The following is a 19915-nucleotide window of genomic DNA, read 5'->3' on the forward strand; positions in this document are numbered from 1 at the left end:
TACAGCAGTTTCTACAGCTTTACAAAGATGAATGCTGGGGTTTAAAGTTAAACCTGAATGTCTTAGATAATTAGCAGTAGTGGAAAGAAAAATTAAGCAAAATATGGCACTGGCAAATGGATTTACATCTGTAACAGCTGTCACTTGGAAATGAGGAAAGAAAGAAATGAGCCAGGAACTCCTTGCATCCCTGCTTTTTGTGTTTCTGTCATTCAGCAGCTCAGTTGTGAACGACACAACATTTGCTCAAACTTTATCAAATTCTGTTGATCTGAGAGGGCTGGAAGTGAAACTGAGGAAAGACAACGATGTGTGCTGAGCTTTACAGCTCCACAGATGTGTACAAAAAAAAAAACTGGGAGGCTCTACTTTGTTGTCTTGGTAGAATTTGCCCTTCCTGCAGTCCTGTGAAGACCAAGCATTGAGCAAGAAAGGGTGTTAATAATTAAGCAAAATATGGCACTGGCAAATGGATTTACATCTGTAACAGCTGTCACTTGGAGTTAACTCTTTAGTCATTGCTTGTCCTCTATATGTAAAGCTGCAGAAGCCATTATGGAAATTATTATAGAGAGACAATGACATCTCCTGAAGTTAAATGTAATTTTTTTGGGAGTTAAAATGCATTTTCTGCCTGAACGTGTTTCTAATGATGGAAAGAGTGATATTTTTGGAATAAGGAAGGGAAGGATGCTTGAGCCCTTTGGATTTCTGATGTTCCTAGAACTGGAATGAGGGGTTAAGTGAGACTAATGAGGTGTACTTAACTTGGTCTCAGAATGCAGAATGAAAAAGACACTGTTGTTGGGGGAAACATTCTAACATTTCTCAATTTGCTTAAATTAGTTTGATGGTTGCTTTGCAGCTTTCATCTTAGAAAGAAGTGAGCCTCTTTGCTTTTAAATGCAATTTACGACAAAGAACAACTCCTCAGCAACGAACAGCAGAGAATTGCCAAGGCCACTTGTGCAGGATACTGGGAAATAATGATCATGTGGAAAATGTACACAGTTTAATTAAGCACATTGATTACATCAATATGATTCAAACAGTTTAGTGCTCCAATCAGCGTAATCTCATTAAATGTAATTCAGGTCTCAATAATTGATTAATAATGCATTATAGTTTATGAATTATTGACTCGGAGTTGTTATAACTATGCCTGCTCCCCGTGTGGCAACTGGCGTTGCATATTAATTATGAAAGGTTCATGCTCTCTTCTCTTGAATAACTTTTTCAAGGCTGGAGATGACATATCTCCTAATGAAACAAGGATCAAATTGGATCAATGCCTTATTGGAGTTAGCCCACCCAAAAGGAAAATGCACTCTTTCAAGGAAGCTGTCATCTAACAGTATTGAAATAGGGAGGTAGAATGACCTGCTTTGATTAGTAATGATCTTTCCAGCAGCCAGAAGAACTGCCGTAGCAATTGAGCTGGAGTGCTAACCTAGGATTGTGCTGGTTGCACACAGTTCACAGCAGCAAGCACATCTGTCGGTCTCTTACTGTTGTCTCACGCTGTATCGCTTCCAACACAGACACATATACCCACCCCCATAGCCATTGCTGCTGAACCCTTAAGTTTCACCCATATGCCAACTGTTCCTAGAGCAATACAGTTCTCCCTATTTCTGTCTGGGTGTCGAGTGGTTTCTGTGAAAAGGATGGAAGCTTTTGTAATGGCATTTATACATCACGTAGAAGACACACCATTACTACCATTGATGAAAGTCTTGAGAAGAAACCAAGAACTTAAGAAAACATCCTCTCCTCAAATCAAAAAATTCAAAAAATAATGACAAGTTGCATACTGATGTAGACTTTTAGGATGTTTACTTCATTAATGTTTCAGAAAAGGCTCTGATATATTGAAAAAAAAAAAAGGAGTATAGCCAATGCCCCTGGTCAGATGGTGTTTCCATGAATTTAAACAGAAGATGTTTCAGATTGTCCTTCTGCCCACCTAAGTTCTGAACATGATCCAAATTGCATCTTATTCAGAGTCCTCCAGCACTGTATTTCCTTAATATTTACAGAATCTGTACTGCCTTTTCTTTTTCTCCCTTCTTTTTTTGTATCTGTCCCTTACATGTGATTGTATTTAAAAATAAACAGATTTCAGTGCGTATAGAAATTGAATGAGATGATGATTATAGCAAACTGAGGAGAAGAAAACACAAACAGTTTTTGCTTGGTATGTCTGCAACAGTGAATTTATATACTCTGTTCAGCTGAAGACTTGTTCCTAATTTGCAGAGGTACTGGTTTGTCTCTTGTTTCGTATACAAAACACTTTGTTTTGGGTGACAGCAAGTCAGCTGTTGTGAAAATTGTGATCTGTTTGAATGCAGTGGAGAAGAACAGCTGAATAGAATTGTCATGTAATCTGCAGTGCTAAACAGAGAGCTGAGGAGATGAACTTTTTCTGCTCAAATAGGCAGTTTGTCAAGCATCTGAAGCCAAAGGGAAGATCTCCAGACGTCTAATGCTCACAATGCGTGCCCTACATTTCTCCAGATCATCTTTCAATTTGAAACACGTTTTCTCTCTTATGTTTTGAAATCACAACAGGGTGGCAGCCCCTGTGTCCCCAACAGTGCTCCATTTCCAGACAAATTCCTGCAAAACCTCTTTGGGTATTTAGTCTGCTGCCATAAAGGTGGAAGCTAGCTGAGTTGAACAGGGAAAATCTGAGATATAATGGGGCTGCCTTGCGGTCTTCTTTGGGGATTTTTTTTTCTGTGCAAATTTCTGCCTTTTCTTCAACATTTACTATGTTGCCTTTGAGGCAGTCAGTCTTCTCTTTGTTCCAAGAGATTCATAAACTTTCCATATCCTTATCATGCCCTTTCCAGAGAGGAAATATTTTTGATTATCAGAAGCATTTTCTGGAATGTATTAGCTGTGTCTTTTTGGTTAGTATGGACTTGGGCTAGAATAATGCTTAGCATTGGCTATACTCCTTTTTTTTCAATATATCAGAGCCTTTTCTGAAACATTAATGAAGTAAACATCCTAAAAGTCTACATCAGTATGCAACTTGTCATTATTTTTTGAAACGATTGATGTTAAATGGCTCAGAGGTGCCTTCTCACACTGCACGGCGCTATCTTTGTTTTTGTTACAAAATTATGGATGGAACTGGACAAGGTTTGGGGGAGTTCATGTGGATTTCATGTATTTCCAAAACAATATAGAGACAGCTGCTTGGAACACACCTGTGTCATAAAACCCTGTGCTCTTTGCAAGCTTCTGTAGGAGCAATAAGCTGTCCAAATTCTCACCTTCGCAGAAGGGGGAAAAATAATTCATCTTCTCTCCCTTAAGGGGAAAGGCTTCGGGCAAAACCCACAGATGTTGTGCTTCCAATTGTCAGCCTGTGTATCTGGTAGAAGTATTGAAATACGACCCAGCAGAGCCCCTAGACAGCTTTTACTCCCTGAAATGGTGAATGAACATTGAACTTCCACCAGGCTTCTGTTGTCCACTTCAAATCATGGCATGGAGAAAAAAAAAATACCTGAACGTATTTCATGGAGCTGCACATCTCCGCTGTCTGGCCGTAAATTCCAGTCACACACAATGCTGTGGGGCATACACTAAAAGGTCAACGTGCTACTGGATAAACTAGCCAGGGAGGCATTTGAATAGAGTTACATCTTTTCTCAATGTGACAGAGAGAGGTTCCGTGAGGGAGGGCATAATTTTAGGGTCAGGTTGACTCCAGAGAATATTGTTATAAGCAATATGCTTGCAATAAGGGTGAAGAGTTGAGGCTTGTGACTCGAGGTAACAGCAGAGGTCAGGAAGGGGTTTCTTCCAGCTGGTCACAATGTTGCCCAGTTAGTCACGTGACTAATCACAGGTGATTGCACTAATTAAGGCCTGCAGCACGTGCTGCAGAGTGCAGGGGGTTGGCCTGGAGTTTGCTGGGTTTGCTCCCACACACCTGCGACAAATCGGTTGCTTCTAGGCTTTAGATTCCAGCTGGAGGTGTGAGCGTGCTGGTAGGCTGTGGATCGCACCAATTTGTCCTTGAGAAGTCAGAAGGAAGTCCTGTTGGCTGCTGGGCTGGAGAATGGCTGTAAGGTAAGAGGCTACAGTTTTGTAGTGGTAGATGTGCTGCTTCTCTGCAGTGCTCTTTTCCTTCTGATCTGCTGTCTGTAAGGTAATTAAGAAGTATTTTTCAAAGAAAAGGAGATGAGCTGCTGGGCTGTCACAGTGACCAATTGTTGTCCTTTGTTTGGTTGTATCTCCTCATTGCTAACTACTAGGCAAGCTGTGCTCGGGGAGCAAGAGGCAGGAGAGCTGGCGGGTTGCCCTGTGAAACAGAATAATACATGGCTGGAAAGCTCACCAACTGCATCATGCATATTAGCTGATGTCAGAGCCAAACAAGCGTACTTGCTATCATAAAGAACAGCTTTTGTCTCCAGTTATATGTTTTTTTCTTCTCTGGACCAGATGCTGATCTTAATCCAGATTCACACTGCTTTCTGATGCCTTTTGGTCACATAAACTGGTCTTTGGCCTTTGCTCTGAGTGCAAAAAGTGGGCTTTACTGCTACTCTTCTAGTGAACCATTGCTTTTGGTTTGGGAACTCGGGGATAGTTTAGGAGAAGATGATCAGGTCTTGTACAAACTGCTATCTCGTGGTCCTGTGGATCTTGCGTATTCTGCTCTGTAACAGTGGGCTTCTGCTGTGCAAAGGGGAAAGTGTTATCAATACACTAAACAAATAAACCATTGGGATAATGGTGTAGGGAGCACTTCCTAATGAAGGTTGACTAAACTAGTCATGAATTATAAGTTGTTGATGTTGCTTGGGTTGCATGGAGCAGCTTTACTGCCTGTTTCGCAGAGCTGCAGGTGGGCTCTTCAGCTGCTCTGCCCACTTTCGTGCAGGCAGTTCTACATTCATGTGAAACACAGCAAGTGGTATTTCTCTCAGCTAATCCTAATATTAATATATCTGGGAACCCCAGTGGGTGAGGAGGCATTTTTGCAATATGTGGCATGCATTTGGTTTTCCCCTGGTTTTGTATTTGTAATACCAAACACCTGCTGTTAGTAATTCCCACCTGTCAGTTGATTTTTCTGGGATATTTTCTGCAGATTTCTATCAGATCTGTTTAAGTGAGTTTCTTTTCTCTAATTCTAGAATAGGATCATTGCTATGTGAGCGATACAGCCACTCTTATCCCAGAAATAAGAACAGCAATATATTGAAACTAGTAGTTTGCAGACACCGCGATGCTGATGCTTCTTGTTGCTTATGATTCCAGAAACAAGAATTTGCAATTAATGGGCTGCAATTATATATAAAATGAAATAAGACTGAAAATACCCTATAATGATTTTTAAAATGCTGTGCTGTTAATGAGAGGATTTGTCCATGTCTACATCAAAGAGAGACTTGTTAGCTCTCTGAGCTTGCCCACCTGTTTCTAATGCAGAAATAGAAATTGCCAATAAACAAGTGGAGACAGCTGCTATGTTCAGACTGTAAATGTGCTGATAAGATCAACTAGTTGACAAGTGACATGGCAGATACTGTAAAGAGCACCAGTTTTTGCAGAGAGCTAAACTTGGACTTCTGTATCTCTTCCGAATGCTTTTTATGTGGCTGATGGATGTCAGTTTCTAGGTGACAAAACTACACTCACTGGGACTTTTGCTTTCATTTTAGGCCACTTTTGTTTCTCTGTGATTTCTTCTACATCCTTTTGTTATTTTGCAGAATTAGGAAACAGAAGGAAAAAATACAACGTAGTGTGTCTTTCCTGTTTTCCTCATCTATCCTAAAAGAGCAGAGGGGAAAAAGCCAACAACAACAAAAAAAGAAGAAATGCACCCAGGAAAGTGTTGGATTTTGAAGTCACCAGCTATCCATTGTATCTGTGATCAGGCCTCCCAAGTACTTGCTTTGCTGGTCTTGTCAGGACTGTTTTCCTTAAGGCATCTGAGAGATGTTCCATGCCTTTTCTCCCCACTCTACCTTACATTTACGTTAATGAACTTTGCATAATTGAATCAGGTCCCAGAACCAACAGGACTTGTTCTAGATTTTGACTGTTTCCTAAGGAAGCCATTTTCTCTGTATCATTTATCAGAAAATGGTATCTATCGAATCATCAGTGCGTTTAGAATTTAATTTGCTCTCTCAATTGCAATTGTCGTGCTACTTAGTTGTGGGGAAAAAGATGCAATCTCCCTGCCACTTTGTCATTTTTTTTTTTTACAGGCTTTTTCTTTTCTTTCTTCATTGAATTTGTTTAAGAAACTGGTGTAAAGATTTGCTCGCTCAGCTTTGGTGCTGTTTTTGTCTCTTGGAAATAGGCTGTGCTTTGTGTTCAAATCCTTGTTGAGTAAATGTGAGTGACAGAATCAGGATGGGTTGGAGGTATGTGGTGACCCACAGCTAGCTAAAGTATCCTTGGTGACTCAGGAAGTACATGAAAGTTTTCTTTTGATTTTTTTCTTTCTGAATTTCTAGACTTTTCTTTTTCTCCTTGAGTGAAGGCCTACTGCAACAGCCCATTTCCTCTCCTCATTCTTCCCTTGATCTGGATTTATTGATTTCATGTTACTTTTTACTTTCTACAAACATTACTTTTCTCCCATAGTCTGAATGCAAGACACAGTAGCAGTGGATGCAGGAGAATTGTGGCACTCTGTGAAGGTTTGCATGTGCTAATTTTAGGTGGAGCAGATGGGTTTTGGTGTGGAACTGACAGTCATGCTGTAGCATAGTGGTATAGGACAGTTAACACAACTGAGGGAGGACCACATAAATGATATTTAGGTGCCAGATTCAATTCATTTTAATGGCTAATGGAAATAATACCAAGTTAAAAAGTAGAGGGGCTGCTTTGAAGTTGTTGTTCATGGTTGAAATTCGTTCCTTAAAGGAATGTGGATAGTACAGAATAGTTCATGACTAGGGTTTTGGAAGCTGATGTTAAGCTTGAACTCAGTGACTGATGTGTATGCTATTCTTTGGCAACTTATTCAGTTGTTCTTCAAATCCCTGCTTTACTAACTTGGAATATGCCTGAAACGTGTAATTATCAGTTTGTGAAGTGTTTCAGGAGATGAGTGAGATGGAGTTTATTATTGTTAGCATCAGTCTGACAGATTTCCCAGAGGGCCTTTTGGTACCATGGCAATTGCCTAACAGAAGACTGAAACTAGTGATTGAAGTGAAAGTGAAGGGCTTATGGATGGGATGCAGAAAGTCCTTAAATACGCTGTTGGTCAGGCTGCACCTTCAGGAAATAAAAATGCAGAGAGACTTTTATTGTAAAAGTGAGGCTGTAGGGATAATGCAGCAAACTATCAGTGCCTTGATTTGTTTCCTTTGTGCTTGCTGCGCTGGAGTCATTTCTGAAAAAATGATGTCTTTATTTTTAAAGCATTCCCTGCCCTTGTAGCTTGGTTTAAAAGGTGCAGCCAAGGTCATCCCTTCCCCTTCCTGACCAGCAGGAGACGGGGTAGACTGTAATAAGATTAGTGTCTCAGCTGCTCTGTCATTTTGTAACGTTGCAGGTCACCCCAATGGAGCCAGGGAATTTGTATTGCAGCAGAGTAGGAGTGCATTCTGTAGAGCAGGCGTTGAAGGCCGTTGTTGAAACGCAGTCCTGTAAATCCTGGCCTCTGGCAGCCCAAGCTGTTTAGTTATGTTTTATGAATCAGGTCATATCGTGTCTGTCACAGCTTCCAGATGCCAAGCTCCTTCTGTGACAGCTTTGTCAAGTGTTTTGAAAGGGCAAAAAAACAGCTCGAGGGTCACCGTGGAGTGTAATGCAACGTGCAGGAATTGTTTTTCACACAGAGTGACTGGCCAGGGGCAAAAGAAGAAGCATGAGAAATGTGAAGGATGTGGGGATCTCGGTGGCTGTGGTGCCCCCTATCCATCTTCCCCCTGTGTTTAGCACTTGCAAACTGTGAATGAGCAATCAATGTAGTGACATAGTCTGTAGTAACATAGGTGGTGGGCCTGCAAGCTATGCAGAATGCGGATGGACTTGAAACAGCATCCCTGCTCTTAAGTGGTGACTTGCTGCTTAATTTCCTTTACATCTTCCCCTTGCAACCAGAACACTCTGGGCCCACCTTCAAGCTTGTCAAGTGTCTTTCCTACCAGTTGGGATATTACTTGCAATGCAGATACTGTGACCTTATTTGTTAGCTTGTCAGGATGCGACTTGAAATTGGGCTCAGCTCAGATACAATAATTGCTGATTGCACGCTGGATGATGCTGGTGAGATGCTCCCCATGAGGCCATCTGCTAACCTGTCTCAAATGTAATTTAATAGAAGTCAAATAAAATAAATCAAATTAAAGCATGCAGCTAATGCATGCAAGCTCTGAAATGAATTTGGATTACAAGTAGGCAGTAAGACTAAGGAGTTGGTTGCTTCATCCATGAAGAAAGCATGTTAAGACAAAATAAAAATAATTGAAGGAGACCCTTTGATTTTGGGGTTGATGGGATGTTAGACGACAGGGGAAGCTTATTGATATAAGAAGGTGTTTGTTATTAGTGTATTCCTGTAGTTAGAAAACGTGAGTTAGAAGTCTTTGCAAACAATCTGTTTGCAAAGAAGCTTTGTTAGATGTAGCAGGAAGATAAATAATCTTTGCAATGCTTGCTGTTGGCTTGTCATGACTATGATTTACAGGGATTTTCTTTTATTTAAATAAGTGTTTCCTTTAAAAGCATTCTGATAGTTTACAGAGCTGAAGATGAAGTGGCAGTGAATGCTCTGAAATAGAACTGTTTCATTGCAAGTGCTTAATTTCAGGTAAGGATTTGTTCAGACTGTAAAGAATGGCTGAGCTGCAGTGGAAGGATTCCTTGGCAACATAAATTGGAAAAACTCTGCTAGGGAAATGTTGGGTTGAATATGCAAGGAGGCACCAGAATTGAAGAAACATGTCAGGCAGTATCAGCTTCACAAACCTATAGCGTAGTCTGCGTAGTTTGTAGTAGACATCAGAAATTCAAGCTGATCAGCAGCCATCGTTCATGCTGTTAAATTATTTGACAAAAAGAGCCTTCTGGAGATCATATTTGAAATAGAATATCACTTAAGAAGATATGAATCAAATAACAAATTGATCTCTTGTGTGAAAACTCCCACTTTAATGGTACGTAGCATGGTATTAAGGAAAAGCAAGTGGATACTGGACATTGTGTTCACTTGTATTAGTTTTCCTTCTGGAACTGGTAAGACTGTTTCACAGCCTGACTCCTTTATTCAGGAATACCTTTATTCTAAGCTTTGTAGCAACTTCTGGGGGGAAAAAAATCTTTTTTTTTCCTTTGCGCAACCTTCCTACCATCTTACAACTAAGAAGAAACAATTTTCCTCTGACTAGTAGTCTTTCTAGCTTGACATTCCACTCCATGTAGGGATTGATGTAGAAAGTCATGATTCATCAGAAATCACTTTGCTAGCATCTGAATGGAAGAACTTCTTCCTGATCTTATGGTGACTGCACAGTGTCTTGGCATACACGCATCAGTTAAAGTTTCCTCATGCTATCTATGTTACTGCAGTGGTAAATCTTGCTCTACCTATCTTTCTGTCAGGTACGCTGAAGTTCTGGTTATGCTATGAAAATTGAAATAGGATTTCAATTGCCTGATCGTCTTTAGGATATGCCAGTATTGCTTGGTTCTGAACTTGCTTGCGGGCTTCATGGTTCGTCTGTGTTCTCTTCCTTGAAAAACTGATGTTCTGTTCATTACTTAAACAGCTACTGAGAGCCTTTTATTTGAGAGTTTGAACACAAACTGTTAAAAAAATGCAGTATATAAAGGTGGCTCTTTGGCCAGGAGAATACAGATTAGGACCACTGACATTAAACTGATATGTGTTCTCCTAAATACTTTTTTTGGTGTGTGTGTGTGAATGATAAAGTTACATTAATCATGTTTTAGATGCAACTATTAGCTCATCCCACTTAATTCTTTATCAAGACAATGTTATATATCCAGAAGTAGACTTGTCAAGGCTGAAAGATACGTGAATCTGCACCACTGGAGGGTGGACAGCAGTAGGACAGTCTGCCTAAAGATATTTCTGCACTGCTGTAGTGTTAAACCTTCCCAGTTCACCACCACAGCCAAACCCTTTTTGTATGTATACTGCACATATCCCATATCCTAGAAGATGAAAAATGGCACAGCTATGACATGACACAAGATCTTTGGGCTGTTACTAGTTGTGCTCTCATGGTGATCTCCCTGAAGGACCTTCTATGTTATTCCTCTACTTTCATTCTCTTACTCAGCTCTATGAGTTCATCCAAGCTCTTGCTATTGAGATAAGATTAATTGTTAAGAATTGGAAGACGGTTCTTGCTTATCAGCCTCTTTACGTGAAAAGTGAGAATTCCTTTTGGGATATTCTAAAATATGTGATGGACTTGGACAGGAGTGGTTCCACAGATGAGATACCTTATTGAGAACCTGTTGACACAGTGTTTATAAGGTGTTATTTTCTAGGCTTTTTCTTTCTTTTTTCTCTTTTCCTATGAGGATTTTTAGGTGCAACAAGACACACAGGTTAATACTCTCCTAGCCTGCTAACTGCAGGAGAAACGCAAGATAATATTTTAAGAAACATTCCCTGCCAGAATATTTCTAGTGCAGTGGCGTGATAAATATCAAATCAAGTGAAGACCAAGAATTTAATTTTTCCCATCAGAGCCAATCTACGATGCTTTTTATCTTGACAAAAATTGATATTTTATCCCTTTGATAATGGGAGGCTCTGATTGCACTTCCTTTTAGTATATTTTATTTCTTAGAAGTCATTCCCCAAGGAAGACCTCAAGACAGAGGCAGAGATGGATCTGTACCTCTTAAAGACACAACCCATGTTTAAGAACGAGCGCTGCTTTATGCTGCTGGTGGTATTAGGTGGGCTTTAAATCTTTACTACAGAATGTGTCTCATGTAGAGCAGAAGAGCTTGAAGGACTACACAACACAACTTGTTTCCCTGTTAAATTTCGATGATAGTCCCAGTGGTGACAGAAATGCTGGCAAGTGCTCTGTTTTCCACACCCATCGTAGGGCCAACAGATATCATTGCAGGCCCCACACTGATCTTAGCTTCCTGTGGTAACAAAAACATTGGGCAAAACATTGAAGCATTCCCACACCTTTCCTCTCCTGCCCAGATTCCCACAAGGAGCTTTTCCAGAAAAAAATGAGGGCTTTGGAGGTGGATCCATAGGAATGAGTAAGAAAACATATGCCTATCGGGTTATCTCTGTCCCCAGCTACTGCAAGGTTGTTATGTACAAAATGGCTTCTAGTGCTCTGGGCAATGTATATTTAATGCTAACTTCTACTTCTCCACAGGGGAAGCTCTTCAATATAATTCACTGATATTCAACTCCTGCAAACGTCCCATTAACCCTGGCTTCACCATAGTTTAGTACTCAAACAACTACTTTTGGTGCTGTGCCTATTCTCAGAGTGATGGCAACGAAGGGCGGGGGGATATTGCACCGGGGTGAAGGCTGTCTCTCATAAGGAGAAGAAATGGGTTGAGGTGTTAGTCAGTGTGAGAGACATTTACTCCTGGAGTGTGCCCTGGGGACATCCCATTGTGAGTGATCTCTGCTGCAGACTGTCCATCTGCTGCCCTTGATTTCTACAGAGAAGCTATTAATGACATCCACAGAGCTTATGGCTCAGAATTCAAAGCTCTGATGCTCTGCCCTGTGGATGCAAAGTCAGCTTGATCGCTTTGGGGATCAGATACGCAGAGGTTTCTCTAGCTGGGAATGTCACCAGAAAATGCAGAATTGTTGTTCTCACAATATTGAAATATGCCCTGCAAATGAGATAGATGGGCTATGAGCAAGTAGTGTATGTGTAGGATAAAATGCAAGAGTAAAGGGTGAAAATATTGCTGTTTTGAAGCAGAAACCTTATTAAAGTCCTGTCTGTCCGATTTGGGCAAATTCTTTCTAAAGTATCATGTGTCACCAAAATCCCATTAAACTGTCACATAAATTATCAGAGTTTCCTTTTCCCATCAGCATGGATTACCCAGGGAGATATTTTTATGACAATGGAAACTTTCTCAGCCTGCTCCTCCTGCCTGATTTCATTTCAGATGAAATCCTTCTCTCAGAAAATAGCCAGTGGATTTCTTTTCTCTGCCTGTGCAGCACTTATCCTGCAGGTCTCTGCTGCACTTATGTCCTGCCTATACCTTCTTTTACGTATGGGACAGTTTAGGGCAATGGTTCCACTGCTTTGCTCATGCTGAATGAGCATAGTGTTGTAGTCTGTTTTATGGATCTCTTCTCCAGTGTCTTCTGCATCTGCTGACTGCATCTTCTCTCAGTGTTGTCATCCTATGAAAAACCCAGAAAGTGAAAGCCATAAATGCACCTAACTTGAAAATATTTCTTTGCTACTTGGCATGTCTCGAAGGTGTTCTGTTTCTGCAAGGCGATCTACGTTTTTCCCACGCTGGCTGAAAAATATATGCACTGATGGTTAGTAGCAGAAAATACATGCTAGTAGAAAATACTTGAGTACCTGCTGCTGTAGAAAAAATTAAGGTTGTAATGCATGTGTTATGGAAGCAGGAGACGATAGAGCCTTGCCTGCTTGTGACAGATAATCTAGAGCTCTCTGCATTGGCTCTCTAGATGGAAGGACTCTTAGAGCTGGTTACAATTTTTGCTTCTTGCTGTTTTCAAAGGGCAGGCTCGGGTATACACAGGAGCTGGAAACCAGTAGACTTAAGGATAATAGAGGGGCTTTGGGAGATAATTATTAGTAAAGGAAATCCCAGTAGTAGTATTACTCCTAGTAGTTGTGCTACTCCGTTCTTACAGTAGTAAGGCTGTTAGCAACAGAGCATCCAATCGAGAAGTTTCCATAACTGTTTTTGATTTGTATTTGGAAGAAGCCCAGATGTCAAAATATCATGATGAAGTATTTCTGAGTAGTCACTAATTAATGCCTAATGCTTAACATGCATTTTGAGTGGCTGACATAAGGCAGTAAAGCAGTCACCTTGCACTGGAAAGATCAGAAGAGGTGGTTGAGGTTCGGTGTGAATTTGAATAGCGATTGCAGCCAATCTCAGGACACAAGAGTTGGTTTCAGAGGCATGGAGGGCATTCTTGGACCTGATTTCTAAATGTATAGCTAGGATGACCTATGGGATAATAGACCTAGCACTGATGCTATTTTGAGCTCTGTGGTGGAGTGTGTTGATACAGAACTTCCATAAATGAGGATTTAAAGGAAGGTAGTGCAAATATGGAGGCACACGTGTGAATGCAGTCAAGTTGTTACAGATTGGTTTAGCAAATAGACAATAACTTTTTTTTTAATGCGACCTAGTCCTAGTGGACAGTGAGAGCAACGGATTTTCTTTTTTTATAGCATCCTTTTGCAATGTAAAGTTTGTTTCTTCTGTTTTCATCTTTCTTTTTCTAGTTGAAAATCCATTTTCTTCAATTTTCTTCAAAGTTGTGACTTCCAAATATTTTATCATTCTTTAATGGCTTTTTCCTCAGTTTCCATTTTTGAACTTTGGTGGCCAGCAGTAGACACAGTATTTCAGCAAATTGTTTTTGTTCACTAAGTTGAGCAAAGTGGGAATGAAGAGAGAGAGAGAAAAAAAAAAAAAAAAAAAAAAAAAAAACAACAGCATTCCTTGTGTTAGCTGGGACACTGCCTGTTAGTGTGTCCCAGAAGGAGAGCTGTCATTTTTGGAACTTCTTTGCATCATCAACTCATCTGATATAATCCCCCAATTCTTTTTGGCAGTACTCCTTGCTAACCAGCTGTCCTCCATCTTAATTTTATTCCCTTGGAATCTGTCTCAATAGTCTGTCTCTGGATATTGCTGCCAGGCTAGACTGAGAATGTGCAGCATACAATCATGCATGGGAATGTTCTTACCCTACAATAAATGCAAGGCAGTTTGTGATGAGTGCTTGTGAAGCTAATAGGGTAGCTGCACTTAATTTTGAAGCTCAGTAGTATCTAGATAGCTCAGAGGATTGTTAGAGTGTAGGATATGCCAATGAATGTTGAGTTGGCATATCTGGCTCAAAATGCAGTGATTGAAGTTTCTGCTAGACTAATGCAGATGCACCTGCTTTAGATGGAGATTTTAGTTAAAAACTTAAACAATTTTCAAAAGGTTATAGTAGGCTTTCCACAGGTACAAGAATTGAAAACAAGACTTGTTTCCCTATCCTTTGCTAGAGGTAAGCTTTTGTTTGAACACAAATTAGTTCATGTGGGTCTCCTTTCGTTCCATCATATGGGAGGTTAGCCAAATGATGGTAGAATTTCCATCTACCTTCAGGATTTGGGGTTTTGCAATCTGCCCCCAAATGGATTATAGATCCTGGCATACAGATTTCCTGGAGTTAAGGGGGGGGGAAAACAACCCACAAAAACAAACAACAAGAATATCCAGCAGTAGTAGGATGTCAAACTGCACCAAGGCTGAATGCAGAGCATTCAGCACCTGTATTCATCTCTGCAGTCATCTCTCATCTCAATCTCTGATTCCGATTCAGAGGTGAGCGAATTCATAAAATATGTGCACAGAGGGAGGTTGCCAAGCAATTTGGAGCCTGGAACACCTCCACCAGGCTATGAAGGTAGAAAAACAGCTAGCCAAGGCAATTTGTAGCATTCACTTCTTTGCCATACATAACAGTGATAATGCATGTGATGTAAGTGCATTTAAGGGAGGGATGTTTCACTGATAATTCTGGAAAACAACGGTGGGCACTGCAGACTATGTAAGCTGCCTCTGCATTAAAAGCTGTCTGTTTCAGCAGCATTCAGCCAAAAGCAGGGCCAGGAAGTAATGCTAAGATGGGGAAAATGGGGGAGGTATGAATTACATCTTGCAGTAACTGAAAGAGTGACAACTTGAGGGAAAGTTTTAGGAGAGGAAAGCGACTGACACAGTTTCTGCCTCAGAGCCATCTCATGTTTTTTGTGATCTCAGTATTTGAAGTTGTTGGTTTTTTTTTTTTTTTTGTTACCAATATACTTTAATATATTCGTTGTACATCACACCATATCCTGTCTTTGTCTGACTTTGCATAGCTAGCCTTGGGCAGATCAGATGTATCCAGGGCAGGATGCAGACGTGACACCCATGGCAGAGCTACGTTTGGTGCTCTTTTTTACACATCATTTGACTCTCAGAATATGCTGTAGTGGTCACAGATAATTAAGTTGTGAGGAGCATTGGCTTTCTTGGTTTATCTCCTATGTCCTGGGGGTAAACCTGAACCTTTGATCTGTGCAGGGCTGATGATAAAGTCACGTTGTATTTTGGAACGGGGGAGAGGGGGGGGAGCCTATGTTTTGTGGACCCTGGCTTGGAGGTAATAGGAAGATAGGTATGCAAAGGCACAGCCAGAACAATTCCAGTCAAGACCTGGATCTAGGTTGAATTTATCACATGCTATGTATATGATTCCCTTTGACTCCTAATAAAATCCTAGCCTTGTATCATTTCAAAACCTTGTTCCCTTACAAATGCCATGTTCCCTTACAGATGGCCCAGATATCAGCTTGATATTATTTTGAATTTTAACTCAGGTCAGGGCATCTGGTAGTGCATTTCATTTCCCTTCTGTGCCCCTCTTTAGGGGGGACACTGATTTGTTAATGGGGTTTCATTCTTTTATTTCAGATTGATCCTTCCCCAACTGATGTCATGATTAGTAACTTCAAAGTCAGATAAAATAGAGAGGCAGATCCCTGCAACAGACAGGAGATTAAGCAACAAGTTAGCAGTACTGGGAGAACAAAGCTCTTATTTTCATGCATATATCCACAGTTAAAATGAATAAAGAGAAGGGAAGGTGGAAAGTAGATGATACGTTGGATTTATTACTCAAAGGATTTTTGCTCAAAGTTTTGCAAGAGGCGTCAGTGATGCTTTAATCTCTCATCTCTGGGTTTGTTAGTGCCACGTTATATCCTGGCCATGTCAGAATGTAACACAGAGTAATGAGACAAGATCTGTTGGATGAGGCTTTATGTAGCATGAAAAGGTTCCTCTGCTCTCTCTTTTTATTATTTACATTCCCGGAGAAGGTTACGTGTCATGTGGGCTTTGCAGAGATAAATGGGTAACCTGAGCTTTCTGGCAGCTTCCCCAGAACTTGGGGAGGATTCTGCCTAAGAGTTGGCTTGGGGATTTTGAAGCATTGAGCTCAATCCTGGGTCCTGAAGGAAGTATATAAGAACATGTGTCTCATGTCCTGAGCAGGTGCCGTATGGCACAAGCTGGTATCAAAAGGCTCAGGACTGAAATGGCACGTCAGAACAGTAGCTGAGGCCCAGTGGAAATCAGAGCACTGCAGTCATGGGGCATGGTGAGTCAAGAATGACTGTAGCAGCTCAGCTAAGTGCACAAATCTTGACTGGCACCTGCCAGTTCGTGTCCTGAGTGGGGCTGGCCTGCACTGCTGCACGCTGCTTTCCTAAGTTCTAACGTTTATCGTGGTTATTTAAAGCCACTTCGTGGCAGATGAATTACAGGATATGCATTAGAGTTATAGGATCAAGTGACTCCTGCCTGTTGAAGAGTCCCATTTCTGTTTCTCACGTGTGTGAAGAGTAACAAGTGTTATGACCATATCACCATCTCTCTGCTCTGTTAAGTGCTTGGTTAGTCTTCATGCTGCAGAGCACAGCGTTTGTCTGTGATCTGTGGGGGGGAGTGGATGCATAAGAAGAGCTGCAGTTTGCCTGCTGGTGCTTACCTTTGTTGCATCTCTCCTTTGGATGAGGTGTTGGCATTGCAGATGTGTCCGTCAGGGAGGGGAGCTTATAAAGGGGACTTTAAGTGGAATAGAGAGAGTTCCCCATCTGGACCCTATGGGTCCACCATTTCCTGGGGTTTAAGATCAGGAAGCTTTTGTCATATTGAATGTTAGACAGGGGTGTATCAGTCTTGAGAAGAACAGAATTCGCATCTCTGCCGGTCTCACAGTATCCTCAATTAGCAGAATTATGGCAAACCTTACATTTCTGAGATGAGAAAACCCTTTCCTATAGTTTCTTTTTCTCTTGCATTAACTGAAGAAAGAATCTCTCAGTTAACATGCTGCATGTTTTCTCGATGTATAGAAGAGACAAGAGTTGTTAAAGCTGTTTTCGTCAATTGCAAGAGAGCGTGTTTTATTTTGCTTTGTGCTATTTACAGCTGTTGTCCATTAGGAGTCCTCAAGAGCCTCATTCTCAACTACAACAACACAGTCCCATAAGTTTAGCTCAGCAATGAGCCTGTGAAACAGCACTAAATCATGATGATGGGAGAAAGAAGAAAATGTTTGGACATAGCAAAATGCAACTGATGCCTTTGTGAAAAATAGTTTTTGCTTGTTGCTGCTTTAAAGCATTTCTAAGGTAGATTGTAATGCGCACCATCTAGCTAGAGCAGAATAGAGATTTTTTTTTAATATATATATTAAATTAAAAAAAGCAGAACTAGTATTTCTCTGTTGACTGAAGGGATCTTTTACAGTCCACTGGGCTCTTATGTATACACATCAATGAAAATATATGAATCTCAGGGTAAGGTGCAAGAATGATTTTAAAATAAAAAAAAATAACATATGGATATTGAGTAGCAGAAGTTCCAGTTGCTTTACTGGAACGCAGGATGATTGCTTTGTATGAATTTGAGTGGAGACTGGATATGCTCACTAAATGCTTAAGAATGGGGAGGGGTACAAGTGGGATTGCTTCCAAATCTGTCTACATCCCTGCAGGGAAGTTGGACCAGATGACCTTCAAGGGTCCCTTCCAACTCAAGAGATTCTATGATTCTACCTCTGTGTTTCACATTAATTGAGTAATGGTTTGTAAAGCGGTTAGAAAGCTGAAGGACAGTTTTGGGAGCTGAGGACGCAGGAGCGCAACTTGCTAAATCAGCATTGGTTTACAAGGATACTCAGATGATGCCTTTGATTGTTTTCTGTCCCTTTACTAGACAGCCTGTGCTCTGACAGTGCTGGAAAAAACATCATGGCATCGTTGTGATTCCCTGACAGATACTGGCTTCCACTGTAGCAGATCTGTCAGGTTGACTTGTGACAGAGGCCTGAGACTGTGAACACTCAGAACACTCACAAAAGGATAATTTTAAGACACATCATTGCTTTGTCCTTTTCTTTTATTCTCTGTGCCTGGCAGGTGTCTGCCTCTGTCTTCTTCCATTGCCTTGGCCTGTCTGTGGATTTTGCTCAACACAGATGGGATCTTCAAAGAATCTGCTGTCAAATTTGGTCTTTTCTAAGCATATGTATACAGAGAGTTTTTGGAGATGTATAACTAGGCCGAGTGTGGGTGCTTTTTCACAGGAATGGCAAATAACATATCTGATAACAAGGCAATTTTCTCTGCCAAATTGCAAGTCTACTTTGAAGTAGGGGTTCATTAGAATTTATGAACTTTAGTAAGATTTTTGTCTTTCAAACAAGAAGACATCATCATATCTCTGCAGCTTCTGCGCATACCATTCTCATGCCTTTGCTTTGTTTTACAGACAGTCGTCCTTATGTCTTTCTGATGGCCCGTGTTCACCCCGGTGAAAGCAACGCCAGCTGGGTAATGAAGGGGACCCTGGAGTTCCTTGTGAGCAGTGATCCCATTGCTGATCTCCTGAGGAAATGTTTCATTTTCAAGATTGTCCCCATGCTCAACCCTGATGGAGTCATCAATGGCAAGTGCGTTGTAGTAACATGTTTACTGTGAATTTTCACTGGGTTTGCCTGCAGGCTTTACTGCTGTCCACCTAGCAGGTCTTGTCTTCAACGTTTTGGCCCAGAATTCCCGTTGTCTTGTGCTTTATTCATCCTCTGATCAGTCCCATAAGGAGAATGTAAATCTTGGATATAGCTCAGTGTGCTGTCTCATACGTGTCAGATGTTCATGATTCTGTACCTGTGTGGGGCCCTACAGTGTTCTGGGTGGAGTATTAGTGATAGCAGACAAATTGAATTTTACTTGCTGAATGGAAAGCTATCTATTTTGCCAAAACAGCAGGGCAAACTTTATCTGCAAGCTGATATACCTGGGAATAACTGGCTTTAATTAATGCTTTATATAGCTTGAATGGGTGAAAGATATGTAAGGATCTATTAAATGCTCATATCTTCGTGGAAATGTTTCTATATAATGAAACTCCCTCCTTCTCCTACCTCCTTTTCCCTCTTCCCTCCCACATGCTTCTGAAGAGATACGAAGTCTTTCTGGGTTTATGAATATACCATGAATATAACAATTCTGTTTTGCGTTCTGCAGAGCTGCCTTTACATTGCTCCTGCCCATCCATACTAACCTTCCTAGGGATGGAAAAAGTCTTGCTATGTTAAAATGAAACAAAATAAGGATTGCTGTGCAGCTAGTGAAAGAGTAATTCCTCTGAGGGGTTGGCGAGTGCAGTAATATATGGTTATGCATGCACTGTGCTGGAAAAAAAAAAAAAATCTACTGTCCTCAAGGACAGTGGAGTTTGCTCATTTCATTGGGTACTTGCACAGTGATTGTGAGTTGTGGGTTGTTTATAAGACTTAATTGTCTCTGATGTAGAGGCAGGATGTTATGATCACATAACAAGGGGGAAATTTGCTTTTTGACCTGCTAACAAGGGCTCGTAGGTTTTGGTAAGAACTGTTGCAAAGCTTGTTGGAATGGATTCTGAAACCTGAAGGCTGGTTTTAGACAAGCACTGAAACACATTGCACAATATAGAGTAACAATTTTTCTTCAACTACAATCATTCATCTGGTTTCAGATCAGGTTGTGCTGATCAAGTGCTGAAGAAACAGGAAAAAGACCTTAAGCAAAAACTTGAATTTATTTGGTCCTAA

At 40.8% G+C, this 19915-nt stretch overlaps 1 protein-coding gene across 1 annotated transcript in view; it reads left to right on the forward strand.

Annotated features, from left to right (window-relative positions):
* Positions 1 to 19915, forward strand: part of AGBL1 (AGBL carboxypeptidase 1) — a gene marked incomplete at both ends in the record, with an annotated part of 267987 nt that overhangs the window by 84290 nt on the left and 163782 nt on the right. The window contains one exon of the mRNA XM_079540867.1: positions 18589 to 18769. Within this exon, the coding sequence (XP_079396993.1) occupies positions 18589 to 18769 (181 nt within the window). The remainder of the gene's footprint in view (positions 1 to 18588; positions 18770 to 19915) is intronic.

Source organism: Tetrao urogallus (genome assembly GCF_951394365.1).
Source record: "Tetrao urogallus genome assembly, chromosome: 11".
NCBI lineage: Eukaryota > Metazoa > Chordata > Aves > Galliformes > Phasianidae > Tetrao > Tetrao urogallus.